The 21,460-nt window shown below is 43.0% G+C and overlaps 2 protein-coding genes across 3 annotated transcripts in view; one reads left to right on the top strand and one right to left on the bottom strand.

The window, feature by feature from the left end:
- The window catches only part of LOC121550099 (retinal-specific phospholipid-transporting ATPase ABCA4), a 62,562-nt gene extending 52,927 nt beyond the window's left edge, over window positions 1-9,635 (top strand). Inside the window, exons 45-48 of the mRNA XM_041862248.1 lie at window positions 6,784-6,918; window positions 7,046-7,242; window positions 7,457-7,706; window positions 8,349-9,635. Of these exons, the coding sequence (XP_041718182.1) occupies window positions 6,784-6,918; window positions 7,046-7,242; window positions 7,457-7,706; window positions 8,349-8,471 (705 nt within the window). The 3' untranslated portion in view covers window positions 8,472-9,635. The remainder of the gene's footprint in view (window positions 1-6,783; window positions 6,919-7,045; window positions 7,243-7,456; window positions 7,707-8,348) is intronic.
- LOC121550100 (very-long-chain enoyl-CoA reductase) lies at window positions 9,202-19,464 on the bottom strand. 2 transcript variants are annotated; one of them, XM_041862249.2, is made up of 12 exons: window positions 19,141-19,464; window positions 14,057-14,107; window positions 13,819-13,870; window positions 13,034-13,078; window positions 12,375-12,478; window positions 12,107-12,222; window positions 11,574-11,679; window positions 11,147-11,219; window positions 10,938-10,981; window positions 10,681-10,830; window positions 10,485-10,530; window positions 9,202-10,314 (listed from the first exon to the last, which is right to left on the bottom strand). In XM_041862249.2, the coding sequence occupies exons 1-12, from the start codon at window positions 19,162-19,164 to the stop codon at window positions 10,187-10,189; spliced, it is 939 nt and encodes a 312-aa protein (XP_041718183.1). In that variant the 5' UTR covers window positions 19,165-19,464; the 3' UTR covers window positions 9,202-10,186. The 2 variants fall into 2 exon arrangements, with proteins under 2 accessions (XP_041718183.1, XP_041718184.1); XM_041862250.2 differs by lacking the exon at window positions 19,141-19,464 and adding an exon at window positions 14,475-14,820.
- Between the last annotated feature and the right edge of the window lie 1,996 nt (window positions 19,465-21,460).

The raw sequence follows: 21,460 nt of genomic DNA, 5'->3' as shown, positions 1-21,460 counted from the left end.
TATATTTGTGGAAAAATCACCCTGATTAACTCTTTAGTATTATCCCAGTTTACCTATTTGCTTATGTTCTAGCAAACAGTTTTTTTTTATTATATGAGATAAAAATATTCCATTTTATTTGGAACGGCAAGCCAGACAAAATTAAACAGGCCTATTTATATAATGAATATGAATTAGGAGGACAGAAATGATTAAATATTAAAGCATTAGACCTATCACCAAAAGCTTCAGTCATACAAAAATGATACTTAAATCCAAACTGGTTCTCTAGCAAACTAGTAAGATTGTCTCACCCAATGTTCAATAAGGGACTTTTCCCCTTTATTCAGATTACAACCCCTCACTTTCAGGTATTTGAAAAGGAAATCATCTCCCAAATATCACTATTTCTAAAACAAGCCATAGAAAGTTGGTTGCAATTTCAATTGAATCCTCCAGAAATGACAGAACAAATATTGCAACAAATATTGTGGTTAAACTCAAATATACTAATTGATTAAAAAAACATTCTTTTTTGAGAAAAAAAAAAAAAAAAGGTATTATCTTCGTAAATGATATTATCGGTAGGAATGGTGGAGTTATGTCGCACATGCAGCTAACAAAAACATATGGAAATGTCTGCTCTACCCAAAATTACAACCAAATAATTGCAGCATTACCGCAAAAATGGAAGAGGAAAGTGGAAGGAGGAAAAAGTAAGGAACTTGTCTGTCGGCCTTGCATTAAAGAACATAATTGGTTAAAAAAAATTGTTATAAATAAAAAAGGTTACCAGTTTAATTTAAGGACCAAAAGATTGACAGCCGTCCCATATAGATTGCAAAATAGTTGGGAAGAGGTTTTTGACGTACCGATTCCATGGCATAGTGTTTATGAACTGATACGCAAAACGACGCCGGATTCAAAACGTATAATTTTTCAATTTAAATTATTATATAAAATTCTTGCTACCAATAGAATGTTATTTGTATGGGGGATACAATCTTCCCAGCTCTGCAGATTTGTCTGTGAAGAGACAGAATCATTAGATCATTTGTTTTGGTACTGTCCATTTGTAGCTTGTTTCTGGACACAGTTCCAGGAATGGCTGAAGGATTGCAATATTTGCATGGAGCTGACCCTGCAGATAGCACTACTGGGTGATCTGAAAAGTCATAAGTCAATCGATCAATAATATAATACTACTTTTAGCAAAAATGTTTATTTTCAATTCACAAACTGTATAAACAATGAGAATAGAAAGGTTCAGAACTTTTGTAAAACATCACAGTACAGTTGAAAAATATATGGCAAATAGAAATCCAATATGGATGGTGTTAAGAGATAGATGGGAGGTGTTGAATGGAGCTGAAGGATGGGACTAATAACAACAACTAATAACAACAAGATAACTAGTGTAAGACATGCTGTGTCCATAATAAGTATATAGGTTATATATTGTGAGCTTTTGTGAAAGAGCACAGTTAGAAAGATATGGCATATAGAAGCATACCAGATGGACATCATGAACATGATCGGAGGAAGTTCAGGAGTAAAAACAAACAAAATATAATTATTGACTGTGTCCATAAAATGCAGATAGTATGTATAAGCATGAAGTAGAGGCCTAAGCATTGTTGTTCACTAGTTTACTCCAATTAGGGAAGGGATGGTGGGGTTGGAAAGTAATAAAGAGAAATATATATATTTTTAAAGGATATGTATGTATTGTGATGCCACGAGAGGCTACCGCTTCCAGCGGGGTTGCCCAAGTAGTGCAAGGAGTCCAGGTTCAACCAAAACAAGGATTTTTATTAAAGGTCTTCGGCAACTAACGAAATTATAACACAATTCTCTTCTTCTCCCAGCCCACCTTCCAGACCGTGTCTCTCCCTTCCCAAAACAACCCCAGCCTATCAGCCCCTGATTGGTTTCAGCTGCGTGGGAAGATTGGCCACAGAGGGTTGGAGTTCCCGACCATACCAGCAGATGGAGCCATAGCTGTCTGGGTTTGCAGCCACCTCAGGGGGATGTAACGTCCCTCCAGGACACAGCCTCTCGTGACATCACACATCCCCCTCCTCGGGACCGACGTCCTCGTCGGGGTAAAGGCAGTGAAGAAGGCATCACGCCGGGAGAGGGCGTCCGCATTTCCGTGGTGCTTGCCAGCCTGCTCTCTCTTCAACTCCTCCACCTCTAGGACCAGGGACTCAGCCTCCTGTTGTCTCTCCTTGAGTTTCTTACTGACGCATCAGCCTTGGTTTTAGCAGAGTTTAGCTTCTGTTGAGCAGCTTTCAGTTCCTTCTCTCTCTGCCTCCGCATTCTTCATCTTGTTCTCCAACACCTTGTACTTCTCCTCTGCCTTCTTCTGGACCTCCTTACTACTGCGCAGGGTCTCCTCACACTCCTCGATGGTCCTGCGCAGCCTCTCCAGCTCCCCCTGTTGCTTATGGAAGGAGCTCTGTTGGAGTTTAGCCTGGAGGATATCTAACTCTTCTGTCTTCATGTCTAACTGTTGCTTTAACAAAGCGATACCTCTCAGCGGTCCCCTTCAGACCAGACAGTTCTTTGTCCAGATTCTGTAGCTCCCGTCTCTGTGTCGGTCTGGGCCCCTGCCATCCCTATCAGAGCCCGGGCGGGAGTGAGTAGTTCGGAGGATTGCACCGAGCCTTCCCAGGATGAGTCTTGCCTCTCCGTTTCCGAGGTACTCGGGTTATCCTCTCCTGAGACTCTCTCCAGAGTGGGTAAAAGGCTGGGCAGTCTCGTCCAATTAGGACAGGGACGGGGAGGGAATCAACCACCCCCCGCCGTCGTGTGTATGGTTCCCCGTGTGCTGGTCATTGTAAGTTCAGTAATGGGGTATTCTCTGGTGTCCCCATGGACACAGGAAACTGGGAGGACTTTCCCCTGGGTCAGACACGTTGGGCCCACCAAATCCTTACGCACCAGGGTGGCCCGGCTACCAGAATCCAGTAAGGCCTCCACATCTGGTGATTCACAGTTACCGGGCAGGTGGGGGGTCGATCTGGGCCGCCATCTACGACTCCCAAGAGCGAGGCAAACGGTGTGTGGGTGCTGAGCTGGAGGACTCCGCAGTGGGCATAGGTTCATCGGCTGGTTTCCCACACTGCCAGGAGATATGTCCCCTCTCCCCACACCGGTAACACTGTCGAGTTTCCCCTCCTGGTGTACTCTTCTTGGACCCGCCTGGTTTCTGGCTCCCCCTGGAGCCGGGATAAGTCCTGGCGTGGCTGGGTTCGAGACCTTCGGGTCCTTTGGACGGGTTCTTCCCATTTGTGGTGGGGCCGCACTCCTGGGGTCTTTTCGGGAAGCATTCAGCATCTCCGCTGTGGCCTGGTACTTTTCCACAGCTTCCACGGTCAGATCAGCCGTGGTCAAGGCCTGTTGACTGATGAACCGTTTTGCCTCATAAGGCAGGGCGCGTAGGTAACGATCCACCACAACGGCCTCCACCACCGCCGCTGCTGTATTCCTCTGCGGATCCAGCCATTTCCTTGCGATTCGGACAAGTTCATGCATCTGCGCCCGAGGAGGTTGGTCTGGTTGGAAGGTCCAGCTGTGAAAGCGCTGGGCCATACCAAACTTTGTGAGTCCATATCTGCTGAGGATCTCAGACTTCAGGGCATCATAGTCAGTAACCTGGTCAGGGCCCAGGTCCCGGACAGCATTCAGCGCTTCCCGGTTAGGAAGGGGGCTAACAGACCAACCCACTGTTGCTTGGGCCAGGCTTCCCTAGTGGCCGTGGCCTCAAATGCATGCAGGTATGCCTCAATGTCATCGGTAGCTCCCATCTTAGATATAAAGTCACTTGCCTTTATTGGGCGGGTATTTTGGACCACCCTCTGTCTCTGCAACTGCAATTCCTCTGCCTTCAGAAGGTTGGCTTTCTTTGCTCCTCCAAGAGAGCCACGTTTGCTTGCATCTGGGCTTGCTGGCCAGCAACAAGGGCTTTCAATATGTCCTCCATTTCAGTCGAGCGGGGGAGCCTACGGCCAACTTGGAAAACTGGGTGATCAAACCTTCGGTATCCTCCTCTGACATGCACTATTAACGCTTGAGCGTGCCTGTATTCTCCACCATCTGTGATGCCACGAGAGGCTACCGCTTCCAGCGGGGTTGCCCAAGTAGTGCAAGGAGTCCAGGTTCAACCAAAACAAGGATTTTTATTAAAGGTCTTCGGCAACTAACGAAATTATAACACAATTCTCTTCTTCTCCCAGCCCACCTTCCAGACCGTGTCTCTCCCTTCCCAAAACAACCCCAGCCTATCAGCCCCTGATTGGTTTCAGCTGCGTGGGAAGATTGGCCACAGAGGGTTGGAGTTCCCGACCATACCAGCAGATGGAGCCATAGCTGTCTGGGTTTGCAGCCACCTCAGGGGGATGTAACGTCCCTCCAGGACACAGCCTCTCGTGACATCACAGTATATATATACAGTGGGGAGAACAAGTATTTGATACACTGCCGATTTTGCAGGTTTTCCTACTTACAAAGCATGTAGTGGTCTGTACTTTTTATCATAGGTACACTTCAACTGTGAGAGACGGAATCTAAAACAAAAATCCAGAAAATCACATTGTATGATTTTTAAGTAATTAATTTGCATTTTATTGCATGACATAAGTATTTGATACATCAGAAAAGCAGAACTTAATATTTGGTACAGAAACCTTTGTTTGCAATTACAGAGATCATACGTTTCCTGTAGGTCTTGACCAGGTTTGCACACACATGCAGCAGGGATTTTGGCCCACTCCTCCATACAGACCTTCTCCAGATCCTTCAGGTTTCGGGGCTGTCGCTGGGCAATACGGACTTTCAGCTCCCTCCAAAGATTTTCTATTGGGTTCAGGTCTGGAGACTGGCTAGGCCACTCCAGGACCTTTAGATGCTTCTTACGGAGCCACTCCTTAGTTGCCCTGGCTGTGTGTTTCGGGTCGTTGTCATGCTAGAAGACCCAGCCACGACCCATCTTCAATGCTCTTACTGAGGGAAGGAGGTTGTTGGCCAAGATCTTGCGATACATGGCCCCATCCATCCTCCCCTCAATGTAGCTCCTGAGTGGCGCAGTGGTCTAAGGCACTGCTTTGCAGTGCTAACTGTGCCACTAGAGATCCTGATTCGAATCCAGGCTCTGTCGCAGCCGGCCGCGACCGGGAGACTCATGGGCGGCGCACAATTGGCCCAGCGTCGTCCAGGGTAGGGGAGGGAATGGCCGGCAGGGATGTAGCTCAGTTGATAGAGCATGGCGTTTGCAACGCCAGGGTTGTGGGTTTGATTCCCACGGGGGGCCAGTATATAAAAAAAAAAAAAGTATATATATATATATATATATATGTATTCACTAACTGTAAGTCGCTCTGGATAAGAGCGTCTGCTAAATGACTAAAATGTAAATGTAATACGGTGCAGTCGTCCTGTCCCCTTTGCAAAAAAGCATCCCCAAAGAATGATGTTTCCACCTCCATGCTTCACGGTTGGGATGGTGTTCTTGGGGTTGTACTCATCCTTCTTCTTCCTCCAAACATGGTGAGTGGAGTTTAGACCAAAAAGCTCTATTTTTGTCTCATCAGACCCCATGACCTTCTCCCATTCCTCCTCTGGATCATCCAGATGGTCATTGGCAAACTTCAGATGGGCCTGGACATGCGCTGGCTTGAGCAGGGGGACCTTGCGTGCGCTGCAGGATTTTAATCCATGATGGCGTAGTGTGTTACTAATGGTTTTCTTTGAGACTGTGGTCCCAGCTCTCTTCAGGTCAATGACCAGGTCCTGCCGTGTAGTTCTGGGCTGATCCCTCACCTTCCTCATGATCATTGATGCCCCACGAGGTGACATCTTGCATGGAGCCCCAGACTGAGGGTGATTGACCGTCATCTTGAACTTCTTCCATTTTCTAATAATTGCGCCAACAGTTGTTGCCTTCTCACCAAGCTGCTTGCCTATTGTCCTATAGCCCACCCCAGCCTTGTGCAGGTCTACAATTTTATCCCTGATGTCCTTACACAGCTCTCTGGTCTTGGCCATTGTGGAGAGGTTGGAGGCTGTTTGATTGAGTGTGTGGACAGGTGTCTTTTATACAGTTCAATAAAATGCAAATGTATTACTTAAAAATCATACAATGTGATTTTCTGGATTTTTGTTTTAGATTCCGTCTCTCACAGTTGAAGTGTACCTATAATAAAAAGTACAGACCTCTACATGCTTTGTAAGTAGGAAAACCTGCAAAATCGGCAGTGTATCAAATACTTGTTCTCCCCACTGTATATATATATGCGAGAAAAAAAAAACATATGGGGGATTGGAAGTGATGCAGACAATTACATTGATGGAAGTTACAATCTATCTGCAATATTAAAGCTTATCTACCCCCTAAAAAAATATATATATAATAGTTTAAAAAAAAACTTCTGACATTTCACATTCTTAAAATAAAGTGGTGATCATAACTGACCTAAGACAGGGAATTTTTACTAGGATTAAATGTCAGGAATTGTGAAAAACTGAGTTTAAATGTATTTGGCTAATGTGTATGTAAACTTCCGACTTCAACTGTATATCCACCACAGTGTATTAATGTATTTCACAAACCCACTTGTTTATTTACCCTTTATTGACCCTGGCCGTGAACCCACTCTCCAAGGGTGTCTCAAGGAGAGTTGGGATAAGCAATAAAAACACAATATACGCACCCACCAAATTATTATTGTTATTATTATATTATTATTATTTATTTATTTAGCCAGGTAGAGGTGGCAGTAATGTGTCCCTATCCTGTCTCAGGTGGCAGACTGGGCCATTCAGAAGCTGGGTCTGGCTGAATATGCTGGCCACACAGCCGGGACCTACAGCGGCGGCAACAAGAGAAAACTATCCACGGCCATCGCCATGATCGGCTGTCCTCCACTGGTCCTGCTGGTGAGCTCACCATTACTGGAGTCATCCATGTTTCTTCAGTTAGGGGGTTAAGGGGAAATAAGAAATTGTTCTGTATTCTGCTTGTTAGTGTGTATCTGAAGATGTTTCTATGTGTGTTACTATCCAGGACGAGCCCACCACTGGCATGGACCCCCACTCACGTCGTTTCCTGTGGAACTCCATAATGAGTGTAATCCAGGATGGCCGAGCAGTGGTCCTCACCTCACACAGTATGGAGGAGTGTGAGGCTCTGTGTACCCGTCTGGCTATTATGGTCAATGGAACCTTCCAGTGTCTTGGTACCATCCAGCACCTCAAATACAAGTAGGTTATTTCTCACATTTCCTTCAGATATAGTTACTACTGAATAGTTTAGTGAATAGATCTGAAACCCACAAAGTTAAAGCTACTGCCTTAATGTTACAGTACAAACTGTAAAATAAAATACTATTTCCCTGCATGTACCTTCTTCATCTTTACCCAATTATCTACTATGAGTCTAACCAGCCCTGGATTGTATTGGACTGTGTGTTTGTAGGTTTGGTGATGGTTATGTGGTCACCATGAAGATCCAGGCCTCCACATCAGGTTGTCCCCCAGACCTGAACCCAGCCGAGGCCTTCATGGAGAGCACCTTCCCTGGCTGTGTCCAGAGGGAGAAACACTACAACACTCTGCAGTATGAAATCGCCTCTTCCTCCTTGGCTAGGATCTTCCAGCTGGTCCTGGCCAACAAGGACTGCCTCAATATAGAGGACTACTCCGTCTCCCAGACAACACTAGATCAGGTAAACACTCACCTAGTCTTTCTCGCTCAACTTTGTTGTTGAAGGTCTAGCTAGCGAGACAGAGACTTTGAGTAAGGCTCATGAGATAATTACTAACCAGAGATGAAAGGACAGCAGCCAGGAAATATATTCTATGTTCTTTATTGATCTAAGTTCAGTAAGAAACACCTAAGAAATCTATGGACTTAACGAGTTCTAAAAACTATAACGAGTTCAGAAGTGGGAAATACCTCCATTGTTAGCATTTTATGTAACAAATACAGGACCTCTCAATATTTGCATCTATTGATAAGCAAAGTAAATATAGATGGAATTGAAACCATCGTATTCTGACACCCTTGCTCAAGTCAAATTGTGTCACCCATGTGTCAAATAGACTCCTGCGTCACCCATATCCACATTCTTACACATCAGCCATCTTCTATCCAGTGTCATTTTTCCTCATACCATCTTGCAGGACTTCAAAGGATAAAAGGCTGACTTTTTGGATCTTAATTCTGTGAATGTAAGATGTTTATTCTCTGGTATGTGTATCCCCCCAGGTATCCAGTGTTCTCTTGTAATTTTTATCCAAGGTTAATAAGTGTCCATTTTGGCTCTTGACTATGTTTATTCCCTGGTGTATCTCTCTCCTCTCTCCAGGTGTTTGTGAACTTTGCGAAGCAGCAGTCAGGAGAGGATGATGGCATGGTGCTGCACCCGAGGGCCGCTGGGGCACGGAGAAAAGAAATTAAGGTCACACCCCTAAGTTGTCTGGGGAAATGAAACGTCCCTCCCCACACACGCACACAGACACACACACACACGTAAAACACACGCACACACCTACACACATGCACGCGTAAACATACACACACACACACCAGAAACCCAGACAGGAAGAGTTGTCTGGAGAATTGAACGCTCCCAGAAGACTAAGTGGAGGATAGTGGAGGGAGGTTGACTAGTTGGTGACACTACTGGTGACTGGTGAGAGACTGATTGAAAGAGGAAACATTCCCAGCAGTTGCAGCGCTACATTTCTGCAAGAAAATTGTAACATTGAACTGTTACCAAAAACAATGCCTGTATTCGCTTCATATGCTCTTATAATGCCAAGGAAGATGATCTGTTTTGTTTGGCCTTTGGTTTTGATAAATGAAAATCTACTAGTGCAATAGAGACTTTGACTGTAAAAATGCATTTGCTGCTATTGAATTCATATTGAAATGATGATGTGATTTTGTAAGCCTATATATACTGTTCAAACATTGCGCTTCCTTGTGTGTATACAATTTTGAAGTTCTATGTAAATGGCAGATCAATTATTAGTTTGCTAATCAGAGATTATACATAAAAAATAACATTAAATTGTCTCTGCGATAATAATAATTTCAAATAAATATTTTCTGTAAACATCGACTGATTCTTTGTGAAATATGCATGACTCCTTTTAGATGAATTGACATGATAGAAGACTTGTATATTTTAAATGATCAACATGATTTATTTGTTATGTACACTTTATACAAGTTTGGCTGTAATTTGTACAGTATGTAACAGTACCTTTTACATCTAGTAACTCCTGAGAATTTGTCAGATTGTAGTTATATTGAACAATATATAAAGTAATAAATCAGTGAATTATCCTCAATCGTCTCACAAAGTTAAAATCATCAGGTTGCTCGTTACATTCAAACATGTACAGCTTCATTGTAGAGGGGGGAAAAAATCTGCTTTAAAACTTAGAACATCTGCTAAAGTTTTATTTTCCATTTTCCTGGCTCTAGAACACTTCTCAGTTAACACACTCCGCTTTCCCTACTCTACTTACTCTGCAAATACTGAAAATAGCCCCGTTACACGTCAGCCATAATAAATATTGTTCCTGAAGACTTCCTAAACAGGTATATCATATCAAGTTACATACACACATTTCCTCTAGCAAATGCACAATAACTTATAACTAAATAATATGGTAGATTATATATAACTTCAATCATATATTCATAACTTCATAGTTTCTGATGATTTCCACTGTCTAAAGCTGCATTGTAACAGTCAATCATCATGGTCAGTAACATGACTAATACTAATAACTCATCAATATAGATGTGTTTCAATCATTTAACTAAACATTATTAATGGGAACATTCTCATAAGCAGTTAATCAACAGTATTGTTGAGATGACATATTCCTTTCTGTGAATTCACTATTAGACAGTATATTCATAAAAAGTGAATCCACACATCAACAATACTCCATGTCTATGAATCCTTAACACTGTTAGTTTGCTTCTCTTTCCAAGCCAATGGCATAGTCTATCCTTGCATAGTGGTTGTTGAAAAGATAACAGACCATTGCCATGGCTATAGATGAAGGAGCAGTGGGTCTTCTTGCTTTGTGTGAAACACAGTGACCCACTAATCACCACAACCTTTCAAGCAGGCTGAAGCCCCCAATACTTCTACAGTCAGAATGGTAAACCTTTGTAGTGTGGTCAGAGGAGGAGCGGGATTATTGGCATACGCAGATTGGGGTAGTCCATAAACTCCCTGACGTAGGTTTTATGCTTCCCTTTGGCCCAGATAGTCATCTGAATGAACGCTAAGAAGGTGAACAAGGCCACTGTGGAGGGACAGAGAAATAATAGAGCATGTATTGTACCTTAGTGGCAACACACAAACAAGTAGTGTATATAAAATGCTTGGGTGAGTAAAATGGCCAGTGTATTCATTAGATATGGGAAATAAACTTGAATGTATAAAATGTATAAAATATGATGTGAATCAACTGACCTGGTAGACACTGGGTCATGACAGAGAAACTCGCCCAGGCTCCTACCTAATGATAAGAAATACAGATATTTTGTTACTCCGTTGATATTCTGTATTATTAACAGACGTGTGTGACTCTTCCTGACTGGCAAACATTGATAATTCCATAAACCTCTGCTATATAGTCACAAAACATTATCATAGTCTTCAGCCTGACCTCGTAGGTATAATTGGGGCAGGACACGAAGAAGAACAGCCATGTGAATGGGTTCTTCGTCGGGTGAGGGAACTTTTTGCACTTGGGCCCACCTTCTGCCTTGAGGTTATTCAGGGCCACGTGAATGGAGAAATTCCCTAACTCACAGAGCTGCAGTCAAAACACAAACACATATCGGGTTCACACACGTCCAAGTCATCTGTAATAATGATGTCTCATGTTTACGACCTCTTTGGGTTTCTGTCAGCAATACATACCACAAATATGGCCAGTGCATAGTTCACTTGCATATCCCCATACGCTGTGGAGAGACATAAGCCATTGGTTAGTTTAGATGTTTTGGTGAGCCCTTGAGAGATGTGATATTCTTATTATTGTGATGTGGTGTACCTATTTATGGAGCTAAGGAGGGACTGTAAGTCTTGTTGAGGCACTGAGTGGTAGGTCTGAATGATAGAGGACTTACATGGTGGTGTGTACAGTGGATGGTTGATGTAGAACGCTAACCATGCTGAGAAGACCCAGTAATATACACAGTTCTGACAGAAAGAGAGGGAAACACAAGTAAGCATACTGCCAATTTGGCAGTTTCTAATCAAACTCATATATTATTATTGTAAAATATGTATAATTGCATTTCTATGCTCTAATCAGAGAATGATACTGCTGCAGTGTATAAGACACCTTTGATAGGACAAAGACAGAACAGCACTGTATGTTTTGTATTGAGAATTTGAGGAGAAGTAGTTGGAATTGACATTATACTGTAAATTACATGACCCTAATGTAAAGGAGCACTGCAAAGTATGATAGTAGTACTATAAATTACATGACCTTAAAGTAAAGTAGCTCAAGTCAAAGTGAAACGGTGTTCTGGAGTATGTGGTCCGTACCCTGACTATAGTCCTGAGAGGCATGGTACCATGGGAGAACCGGTGCACAAAGATAGTCTCAATCAACCTCTTGATGTAGTGGCAGGTGTGACAGGCACAGGCTAGTCTGAAGGAGAGAAGAGAGAGAGAGACAAAGAGAGAGGAAGATAGTCAGGTGGGAAGAGAGAGAGGAAGATAGTCAGGTGGGAAGAGAGAGAGGAAGATAGTCAGGTGGGAAGAGAGAGAGGAAGATAGTCAGGTGGGAAGAGAGAGAGGAAGATAGTCAGGTGGGAAGAGAGAGAGAAAGATAGTCAGGTGGGAAGAGAGAGGAAGATAGTCAGGTGGGAAGAGAGAGAGGAAGATAGTCAGGTGGGAAGAGAGAGAGGAAGATAGTCAGGTGGGAAGAGCGAGAGGAAGATAGTCAGGTGGGAAGAGAGAGAGGAAGAGGGGGAGGGGGGATGAAGTCAAAGAAAGAGAAAGAAAGACAAATGTTGGATTTGGATGTTAGTTGTAACTGATCAGTATATTATTGGGTGTATTAGTGCCTGACTTACGTGACCACTGAGTAGGGGCTGGAGGTGAAGGCATCCTGGTGTGAGTAGATATACGGAACTCGGAAATAGAACAGGAGGTAGATAAACAGGGGACCAATGTACTCCGCTAAAAACACCTGCCAATAGAAGAAAAGGGTTGTAAGATGTCCAAGATGACATTACACATGTCAAATAAACATGAAACTTGAAAGAAGAGGCTCATGCCAAAGTTAATAAGAGTCTGATGGGGGACTACAGTTTGAATCTATTGTATGTCACAGCCTCTTACCATTGTCCACCCGACCTGTGGACCCAGGTCCCTAAAATACATGGTTGCTGTGGTCCCAACTGGTAGGTTTTGTAATACATCGTCATCCCTCAGTGATTTTCCTTCTGAAAAATATTATAAACAAGACCTTGTGAAAATAAAATGCAGAGATTGGTTGTCCTGCTCCTTTTCACACAGACCAAGGACATGGATTCTAAGAATATTTCTCTATTAGAACCAATTCATGTTTCATGTTCTCTTGTCCTACAAGCTCAGCTAGGTGACCTTACTCCTAACCTGTTACGTGGAGAAATAATTGAAAGTAATTTTAGTGTAAGCTCAACAGGGTAGATATTGACCCATTTAGCTACAGTGTTTTCTGCTAAATGAGATTGCATAACGGTAGACCTTTTCTCTTCAGTAACAAGCTATATTAAGAGTGTACATGCTAGTTTACAACCTAATCATCACGTCACACCCTGACAACAGGGACAACAGAGAATTTATTAGCTATCTAGCTTTTGTTCCAGCTTTTAACTTTGTAGATTGTATTGTATTAAATATCCAATGCAATCAAATGTTTAAAAACAAATGAGGATATAAAACTAACTCAACACTCCAGCAGCACTCAGTTTAGATTGATAGTACTAGTTATCTAAACACATACAGTATTCACTTACTGGGGTCGAGCTTGAGGTCCTGTCGAGCTGGATACAACTGTTGATCTGAGACACACGCACATACACGCGCACACACACACACAGAAACACACAGAAACACAGAAACACACACACACACAAACACACAAACAAACACACACACACAGTTTAGTTTGGCTTCAGGCCTAGTAGTAATTAATCACAATGGAGTAGACTTCAGCTGTATTGCTCTCATTGCCTCCGACAGTTCCAGACTCACTAGACATAGCATCTGGTCAGTCTGGCTACACACATGGACCATATAACTTCTAGACTAGATTATAAGTAAACAAACGCAGACTAGCAAGTTTGCAAGTTCACCCAAGTCATAGACTGTTCTCTCTGCTACCGCACGGCAAGCGGTACCGGAGCGCCAAGTCTAGGTCTAAAAGGCTCCTTAACAGCTTCTACCCCCAAGCCATAAGACCGATGAACAATTAATAAAATGGCCACCAGGACTATTTACATTGATCCCCCCCTACCTACATGTACAAATTACCTTGACTAACCTGTACCACATTGACTCGGTACCGGTACCCCCTGTATATAGCCTCGTTATTGTTATTTTCATGTGTTACCTTTTATAAAAATATATACTTTCGTTTATTTAGTAAATCTTTTTTTAACTCTATTTCTTGAACTGCATTGTTGGTTAAGGGCTTGTAAGTAAGCATTTCACGGTAAGGTCTACACCTGTTGTATTTGGCGCATGTGACAAATAACATTTGATTTGATTGATTTGATGAAGGCAGACAACAAACACATACATGACTTGTGAAAAAGACTCTTGATTTCTCCTATTGTAGCATGGGGCTCCACCTGGAAATAGAGATACATTATCAGTGAAATGAGTATAAGTAACACCAACATATTAAAATACTTCCATGATAACCTAGATGTTCAAGCTCATGCTATTTGAACTATAATTCATGCACTTGTCATAGACTTCTGAATATTCTGAATATTTTGTCAGGACTAATAGCCAGGGCGTGGGCTGTAGCCTACCTTATCTAGAAAACACAGCTGTTGCCTGGTCCTGCCATCCAGAACCTCCACCTGTGGGAGAGAAAACCTGGTGGGTGACATCAAACAGTATACAGTAGCCAGTAGCCAGTAAGCAGCATGTACAACTTCTGGACGTTACACAATGCCTACAGGAGGACTGGCAGATCGAAAAGTTCAGGATAAGTGTCAGTAAATCAGGAAGTGTCAGTGTGATTATCTGTTGGTAGCATCGTTCCCTGTCCGCTGACTCCGCTGTCTCATCAACACTTCCCAGCAGTAACACCCTGACCTTAGTCAGCCTCACTCTCAAGAAGAAGAAGAAGTAGGTTCAATGCAGCTTTCTTAGTGGCTTCTTCAAGTAATACACAGCCTATACCAGGCTTCTGTCTCTCTTAGCATAGTGAGTATTCAATCATACCTTCACCATTGTCATGGAAAGCCACAGAGATGACGTTTTCAGGCTTGATTTGTCCAAACTGAAGTTGAGAGGACAGCTTGCATCTAATTCTTCATCCAGTCAAACTGTCTTTGAGTCAACATCTTACCAACTGTCCCCTGACACCACAAGATAGTTCCACTCAAGCCAATATCGATAATCTCACCCAAGAGCACCCTTCAGTCACAGCCTGGCTACCTATATTATCACATGACCTCAAAAACCAAAGGTGGAGGTCGAAAAGAGCATCCTTCCTTTTCAAGAGGGGTGACTTTGCGAACTAGTCCAAGTCAAGAAGGATGCGTCGAGTCTGGCGGAGGTTGCAGTGAAGGCAGATCTTTTTAATCTAAATTAGCCTTTGTCAGGTGGTGATCTACCGTATATCCACAGAGAGGCCCGTCGACGGGCGGCTGCAATCTGCCCTGAAAGCACTCGGTGGGCTATCCATAGTGTGGAGCTCAGCAGAGCTGTCGTATCTAAATTGCTCTTTTACTGGATAGTGTAATAACCTTCTAATGGATAACTAAAGTTTTGCTGAATGCACAGCTAAAGAAAAGCACAGAGAGAGGGGGAGAGAGAGAGAGAGAGGGAGACAGAGAGAGAGAGAGAGAGAGAGAGAGAGAGAGAGAGAGAGAGAGAGAGAGAGAGAGAGAGAGAGAGAGAGAGAGAGAGAGAGAGAGAGAGAGGGAGACAGAGAGAGAGAGAGAGAGAGAGGAGAGAGAGAGAGAGAGAGAGAGAGAGAGAGAGAGAGCGAGGGGGTGGGGGGTAGAGAGAGGGGGGTGGGGGGTAGAGAGAGGGGGGGTAGAGAGAGAGAGAGGCCCACCAAGGATGGACAATGAGTCAATTCCATCCTCACCCCTGCTTGCCTGTGATGTGATGTTTTGATGTTATGATGTGCTATTGCATTAGAGAGCTACCATAACTGCAATACAGGGGTGTTTGTCTAGCTGATGGTGTGCGAGGAGAGGAGTGTCGGGGGTGTCATCAGCGTGGTGCCGTGTAAAACAGTTTGTACTCAGTGTCGCGGTGCCCTTGTCAATCCAATTATCATAGATGTCTCTCCGCTCTCAGGGGGACACAAGGTTCTGCTGATGGAGCAGAGAGAGAGAGAGAGAGAGAGAGAGAGAGAGAGAGAGAGAGAGAGAGAGAGAGAGAGAGAGAGAGAGAGAGAGAGAGAGAGAGAGAGAGAGAGAGAGAGAGAGAGAGCAAAGTCCCGCTGGTGTCAAACCAGAGATGAGAGAAAGACAACCCTGTAAATATAAAAGTCCTGAAATTGCTGATCTACAAACTACACATAATAGTTGTAATGTCAAACCATATCATAACTGACCATAAGGGAATGACAATTGAATTGAAGGCAATAGTAAATGGCGTAGCACATACTGTACATGTATTCACTTTGCCTTGCCTACCCAAGTCCGCTCACGCAAAGATACTAGATGATTGAGATGTGTCTATTCTCTCTTTAAAAGCTGTCAAACCACTCCCCTGGCCAGACAATGACTGTTGTTGTAAATCAGGAGCAGTTGATTTCCGTGCTCTCCCTATTGACAGCCTGCCTTAAATCTGCCTTAGCCCCCCCTCCACCTGCTGTAAATACACTAGTAATGATGAGTGATGGACAAGGCCTTCCCAGCAACACACTCTAAGTAATGGCTGACAGATCCACTGATGTCTCTGAGTGCTGGAGCTAGTGTTTTAGCTAAAGATGTTTTAGCATTCTAGCTAAAACACCGGGAGGGATGAATACATTTACATTTTAGTCAAAGCATGCAGTTTATTAGGCTACAGATGAAATAAGTTATGATGAACTTCACAGGGTGATGAAAGTGCACGTTGATGAGCTTGATGCTCCTTTCCAATAAATATTGAGGGTCTTAATATGCTAGTGACATGATGATCGTTGACAACTAAAAATGATCTGACTCTTATCCATAATCTCATCATGTAGCCAGTCTGCAAGCGTTTAGCTCCCCACTGGACACACACTGGTTGATTGTTTCCAAGTCATTTCAATGAAATTACGTTGAACCAACGCTGAATAGTCCCCAGTGGGTAGAGCGCATGTGCCAAGACCAGAGTGGGCACATTAAATGTTTTTGGTACAAATGTAGCTGTTTATTGCAATACTTTTTGTGCCAAAACCATAGACAGAGTTTTTAATGGGATGGAAAACATAGAACTTCTGTTTTTTATTCGGCAATTGAAAAGTTATATGACAAGGTGCTTTTTATGCACACTACGCTATTACATACAGGTTTTGATGGAACAAGCCAGTTTGACAGAAACAGACCGCTACCGCTAAAATGCAAATTTTCTTGTGCGAATATTTGTTTCGACAAATGGATGGAAACGTAGCTATTGTTAAACAAATGCAATATACATTACAGTGATTCTTCCGATGTTCCGCTGCACCGCATAAAGAAATAACAATTATTAATACATAATAGCAGTAGACACATATAACCAAACAATAATCCCTAAACAAAAATAAGTAAATATAATAGTGGATCTCTGTAGCTCAGCTGGTAGAGCACGGCGCTTGTAACGCCAAGGTAGTGGGTTCGATCCCCGGGACCACCCATACACAAAAAAAAATGTATGCACGCATGACTGTAAGTCGCTTTGGATAAAAGCGTCTGCTAAATGGCTTATTATTAATAGATACATTTAAGTAAATGAAACAAAAAAGACATCTAGAAATATTAGCATGGCTAATGCTAATATTAGCCTATCAGCACAACACTAACATGACATTTTTGTCATTTAGCAGACGCTCTTATCCAGAGCAACTAGGGTTAAGTGCCTTGCTCAAGGGCACATCGACAGATTTTTCACCTAGTTGGCTCGGGGATTAGAACCAGCGACCTTTCAGTTAATGGCACAAAGCTCTTGACCACTAAGCTACCTGCCGCCCAGACATAAACTAAGTATACATTCATTAATGCTAGTCTGCTGTCTTGGGGTTGGCTTTCACCATTGTGGTCTTTATTTTATAATTATCTTACGAGACGGATACTTGAGGGTGTTGGAGCTAGTGTTTTAGCTAAAACACTGGAAGTGATAAATGAATGAAGGAATTCATTAATAAAAAAAAAATAAGTGTCAAATTGTCTATTAGCGACCCATCCCTTACGGGATTATTTGACACATTGTTAAACAAATATATAATATAATTACAGTTCTTCTGATGTTCCGCTGCACCGCATAAAGAAAGAAAAAATATCAATACATAATTACAGTAGATACATTTAATAACCAAACAATTACCCTCAAACTAAAATAAGTACATAAAAGTTATTCATCATACATGTGCCAGGTGATAAATATAAGTAAATGAAACCGAAGAGGCATCTAAAAATATTAGCATGGCTAACGCTAATAATAGCCTGTTATCACTAATGACATAAACAAGTATCAAGTAAACTAATGCTAGTTTGCTGTCTTGGAGTTGCCTTTCACCTCATGTTCTTTATTTGAATTAATATCTTACGAGACGGATACCTGAGGTTTCTCTCCCTAATGTTGTTTATCTCTAGACTAGACCACAGCAATGGGAATGTGTTTTAATTTGGCATGTGGCTTCCCTGTAACTCTGACTAGCTCTGAGAACATGCCAGTGGGAGGCAATAAATCGGGCGGATGACAGACTGGTTGCTCTAGTACTCAATTACACATGTGCTTGTTTATGATTAGACCACAGAGAGAGAATTAGCTAGCCTAGCAGACATGCTATTAGAGTTAGCACAGCTAGCATGGCAGCAGCAATATGCTGTACCACCAAGTCAGTGAAAGCTAAAGCTAATGACATAATTATTGATTAGATTAGATGTGACATGAACGGTCACCCCATGGCTCAGGGGCCCCGTGCAAAGCTGTTGGAGGAAACTGAAGCGTTTCACATAGTCATAATGAAAATTCACAGAGTTATAATGAGACCAAAGACCAAGGAGGATTTCTCCGAATATTAAAGTCAGACTGCTTTGCTGTCCATTTTATTGCAAAGGTTATCGCAATTAGAATAAGAAGATGCCGTCAAGTGTGATAGAAGATTATCCAAAGAGCTAAATGTGAGAAGCATTTCTTTTTACCCAGACAGAGCAATCATTTGTTAGATTGATTGCCAATGAAATACAATGAGACACAATTCAAGTGATAATTAATGCAGCATTGCTAACTAGCATTGTTTCTCAAATGTATTCACGCATCGACACACTTTTCTATAATTGACCACTCTCACTCTGTTTGGACTGATGTGACCCAGTATCATTCTAACGGTCATTACTTTTCTTAACCCATTCCTGACCCAGACTTCCGTTCTTGTCATTAGTGTTCACATAAATAATGCTCAATTCGGCTGATGCCTCTTATAAGAGGTTTCAAACTTCTGCTGTAGTCTGTCAACACTATACTGTTCTAGGGGACTCTCAAAACACAACAAATACAATAACGCTCCTATTATGCGTAACACAGACTTAGTGTAGTCATGATAATGGAAATTAATATTCAACTTTATAAAGGTAACTAATTTCCACATGCCACCACAGCACTATGACATAAATGTGTTTAAAACACATAACTTAAAATAGGATTTCAAACTGTTGAGGACCCCTATATGTTCAAGTATACATTCAAAAGCCAGTCTTACCTCAAAGAAGGTGGTTCTGCTCATATTGTAGGTTTATACAGTATGTCCTTCTCACACCTCACACACTCAGAAGGAGCAGCTCCTTCCCTTCCCAGCACTGACCCCCTTCTCTCCCTCCTCTCCCTCTTTCCCTCCTTCCCTCCCTTCATCTCTCATTCTCTCACTCCCTGCCCTCACTGCTCATCTGTTCATCTGAGTGTAGCACCACAGGCACTTCAGAAACACAACACCCTCAATTTCTCTCCCTCTCATCCCTCTCTTCTACTCTATGCCAGGGAAGCCCTTGGCAGGGTCCAGGCTGGCAAAAATAGAAAACGGCTTCTCCAAGTTATGGTAAGGAATGTATCTGGGCTGCATATTACTGTTGCTTGGCCAGCTGTGAGTAGAGAGAGAGAGAGAGAGAGAGAGAGAGAGAGAGAGAGAGAGAGAGAGAGAGAGAGAGAGAGAGAGAGAGAGAGAGAGAGAGAGAGAGAGAGAGAGAGAGAGAGAGAGAGAGAGAGGCAGGCAGGCAAACATGGTGCAGAGAGAGGAACCCTGCAGAATCCTACAAGAACATTTACAACTCCTTCCACCACAGCACCCTTGATGCAACCTGTCTAAGGAGAGCGTTATGGTGTAGCTAGCCCCCCTGTGCCCCTTTTTGTTTAGCTGTGTCAGCAGAAGATAATCCAAGTGGACCAGAAGGAAACATCTGGTCTATGCCTGGCACTGGAAGGATGCACTTGGTCACTTGTTCCTACATTGACTAAGCAGTACATTTAACATAGATTCTTATATTCTTCTTGTGCATACTTTTCTGGAAGGTAATGGTGCACAATCTACCAGCTCTCTAATTGAATATCCGTTGGATATAAATAGATAGCAATTATAAAGCCCCAGCACAGTACATTATGTGAACTCTTGCACTGTGCATGACTGTTTCACCCTAACCCCACAACCTATTGTTCCCACTAAACCCCAGTGTTTGCCAAATAATCAATTACAATAGCAATATTTCTGTGTCTAACCAATCAGAGCAGTGTTCTGATAGCAGGTCACTGAGATACTAATACTCTGTGTTTCCCTCTTCTCGGGTTCTTTCTATATATAAAGGGGTTATTGCGCAACACTAGGGTCGACCGACCGGCCATGTGGGCCCCTTCTTCGAGGCGTTTATAGCTTCACATTCTTTCCCATGCTTTAGGTTTCAGTCCTCTTCCTCTACTCTCTCTTGCACTGTGGTTTCTCCTCCAGTCCACCCCAGCAGACCAGTTATTATTAGGTAGTGGGTTGGGGTACACGCTAGGCTAGAGGGGGGTTTATTCTGTATGTCTTGTTAGCAGCCTCTGTGCCAGGGCCAACCAAACGCATGAAATGCCAAGACAGACAGGTGGTGATCAGGGGGCCTGATGTCATGTGCTTAGGCTGTGGTTCTCATAGTAATGAACTCTGTAGCTGTGTTATTTACGATGTTATGAAGTTATGGTATGAAGCTTTAACATTTTGATAATTCAATCTAAAACAAACCTGTGTAGGTTAGGGGGAAAGTTGTTTTGAAGATCTCTTTATCTCTCTCTCGCTCTCTCTCTCTCTCTCTCTCTCTCTCTCTCTCTCTCTCTCTCTCTCTCTCTCTCTCTCTCTCTCTCTCTCTCTCTCTCTCTCTCTCTCTAGTGACTTTCTGGCACCACCCTCAGTCACTGTCAGTGCAGCACACTACTTATTTTCCTTCTCTGATGGGAGCTTGGCCTGATGAGAGCCACCCATGTCACAGAAAGATAAGAGGCTATGGATGCATTTAATGCTTCTTCTTCCCGGAACTAAGACAATGGGACAGGTGTAAGTAATGTGGCAGAGACTGCACTTAGCCTGTTGGAGGGGAGAGGATGGGAGGTCTCAGTATAACCATCATCACAATGCCTCCGCCATCCAGTCACCTCAGATCTGCCATGGGCTGGGGTGAATGCTCAAGGGCATAGGGAAGAGAACACTGAGAGAGCGAGAGAGAGAGAGAGAGAGAGAGAGAGAGAGAGAGAGAGAGAGAGAGAGAGAGAGAGAGAGAGAGAGAGAGAGAGAGAGAGAACAGTCTGCAGCGCCCGGCCTCACCCTACTGGAATCTGAAGTCAAATGTCTACTGTTTGCTGATGGTCTGGTGCTTCTTTCCCCAACCAAGGAGGGCCTAAAGCAGCACCTAGATCTTCTGCACAGATTAAGTCAGACCTGGGCCCTGACAGTAAATCTCAGTAAGACAAAAATAATGGTGTTCCAAAAAAGGTCCAGTTGCCAGGACCACAAAAACAAATTCCATCTAGACACCCTAGAGCACACAAAAAACTATACATAC

Source organism: Coregonus clupeaformis, chromosome 34, assembly GCF_020615455.1.
Source record: "Coregonus clupeaformis isolate EN_2021a chromosome 34, ASM2061545v1, whole genome shotgun sequence".
Taxonomy (NCBI): Eukaryota; Metazoa; Chordata; class Actinopteri; order Salmoniformes; family Salmonidae; genus Coregonus; species Coregonus clupeaformis.
This window is presented reverse-complemented; position numbering and strand designations above follow the sequence as displayed.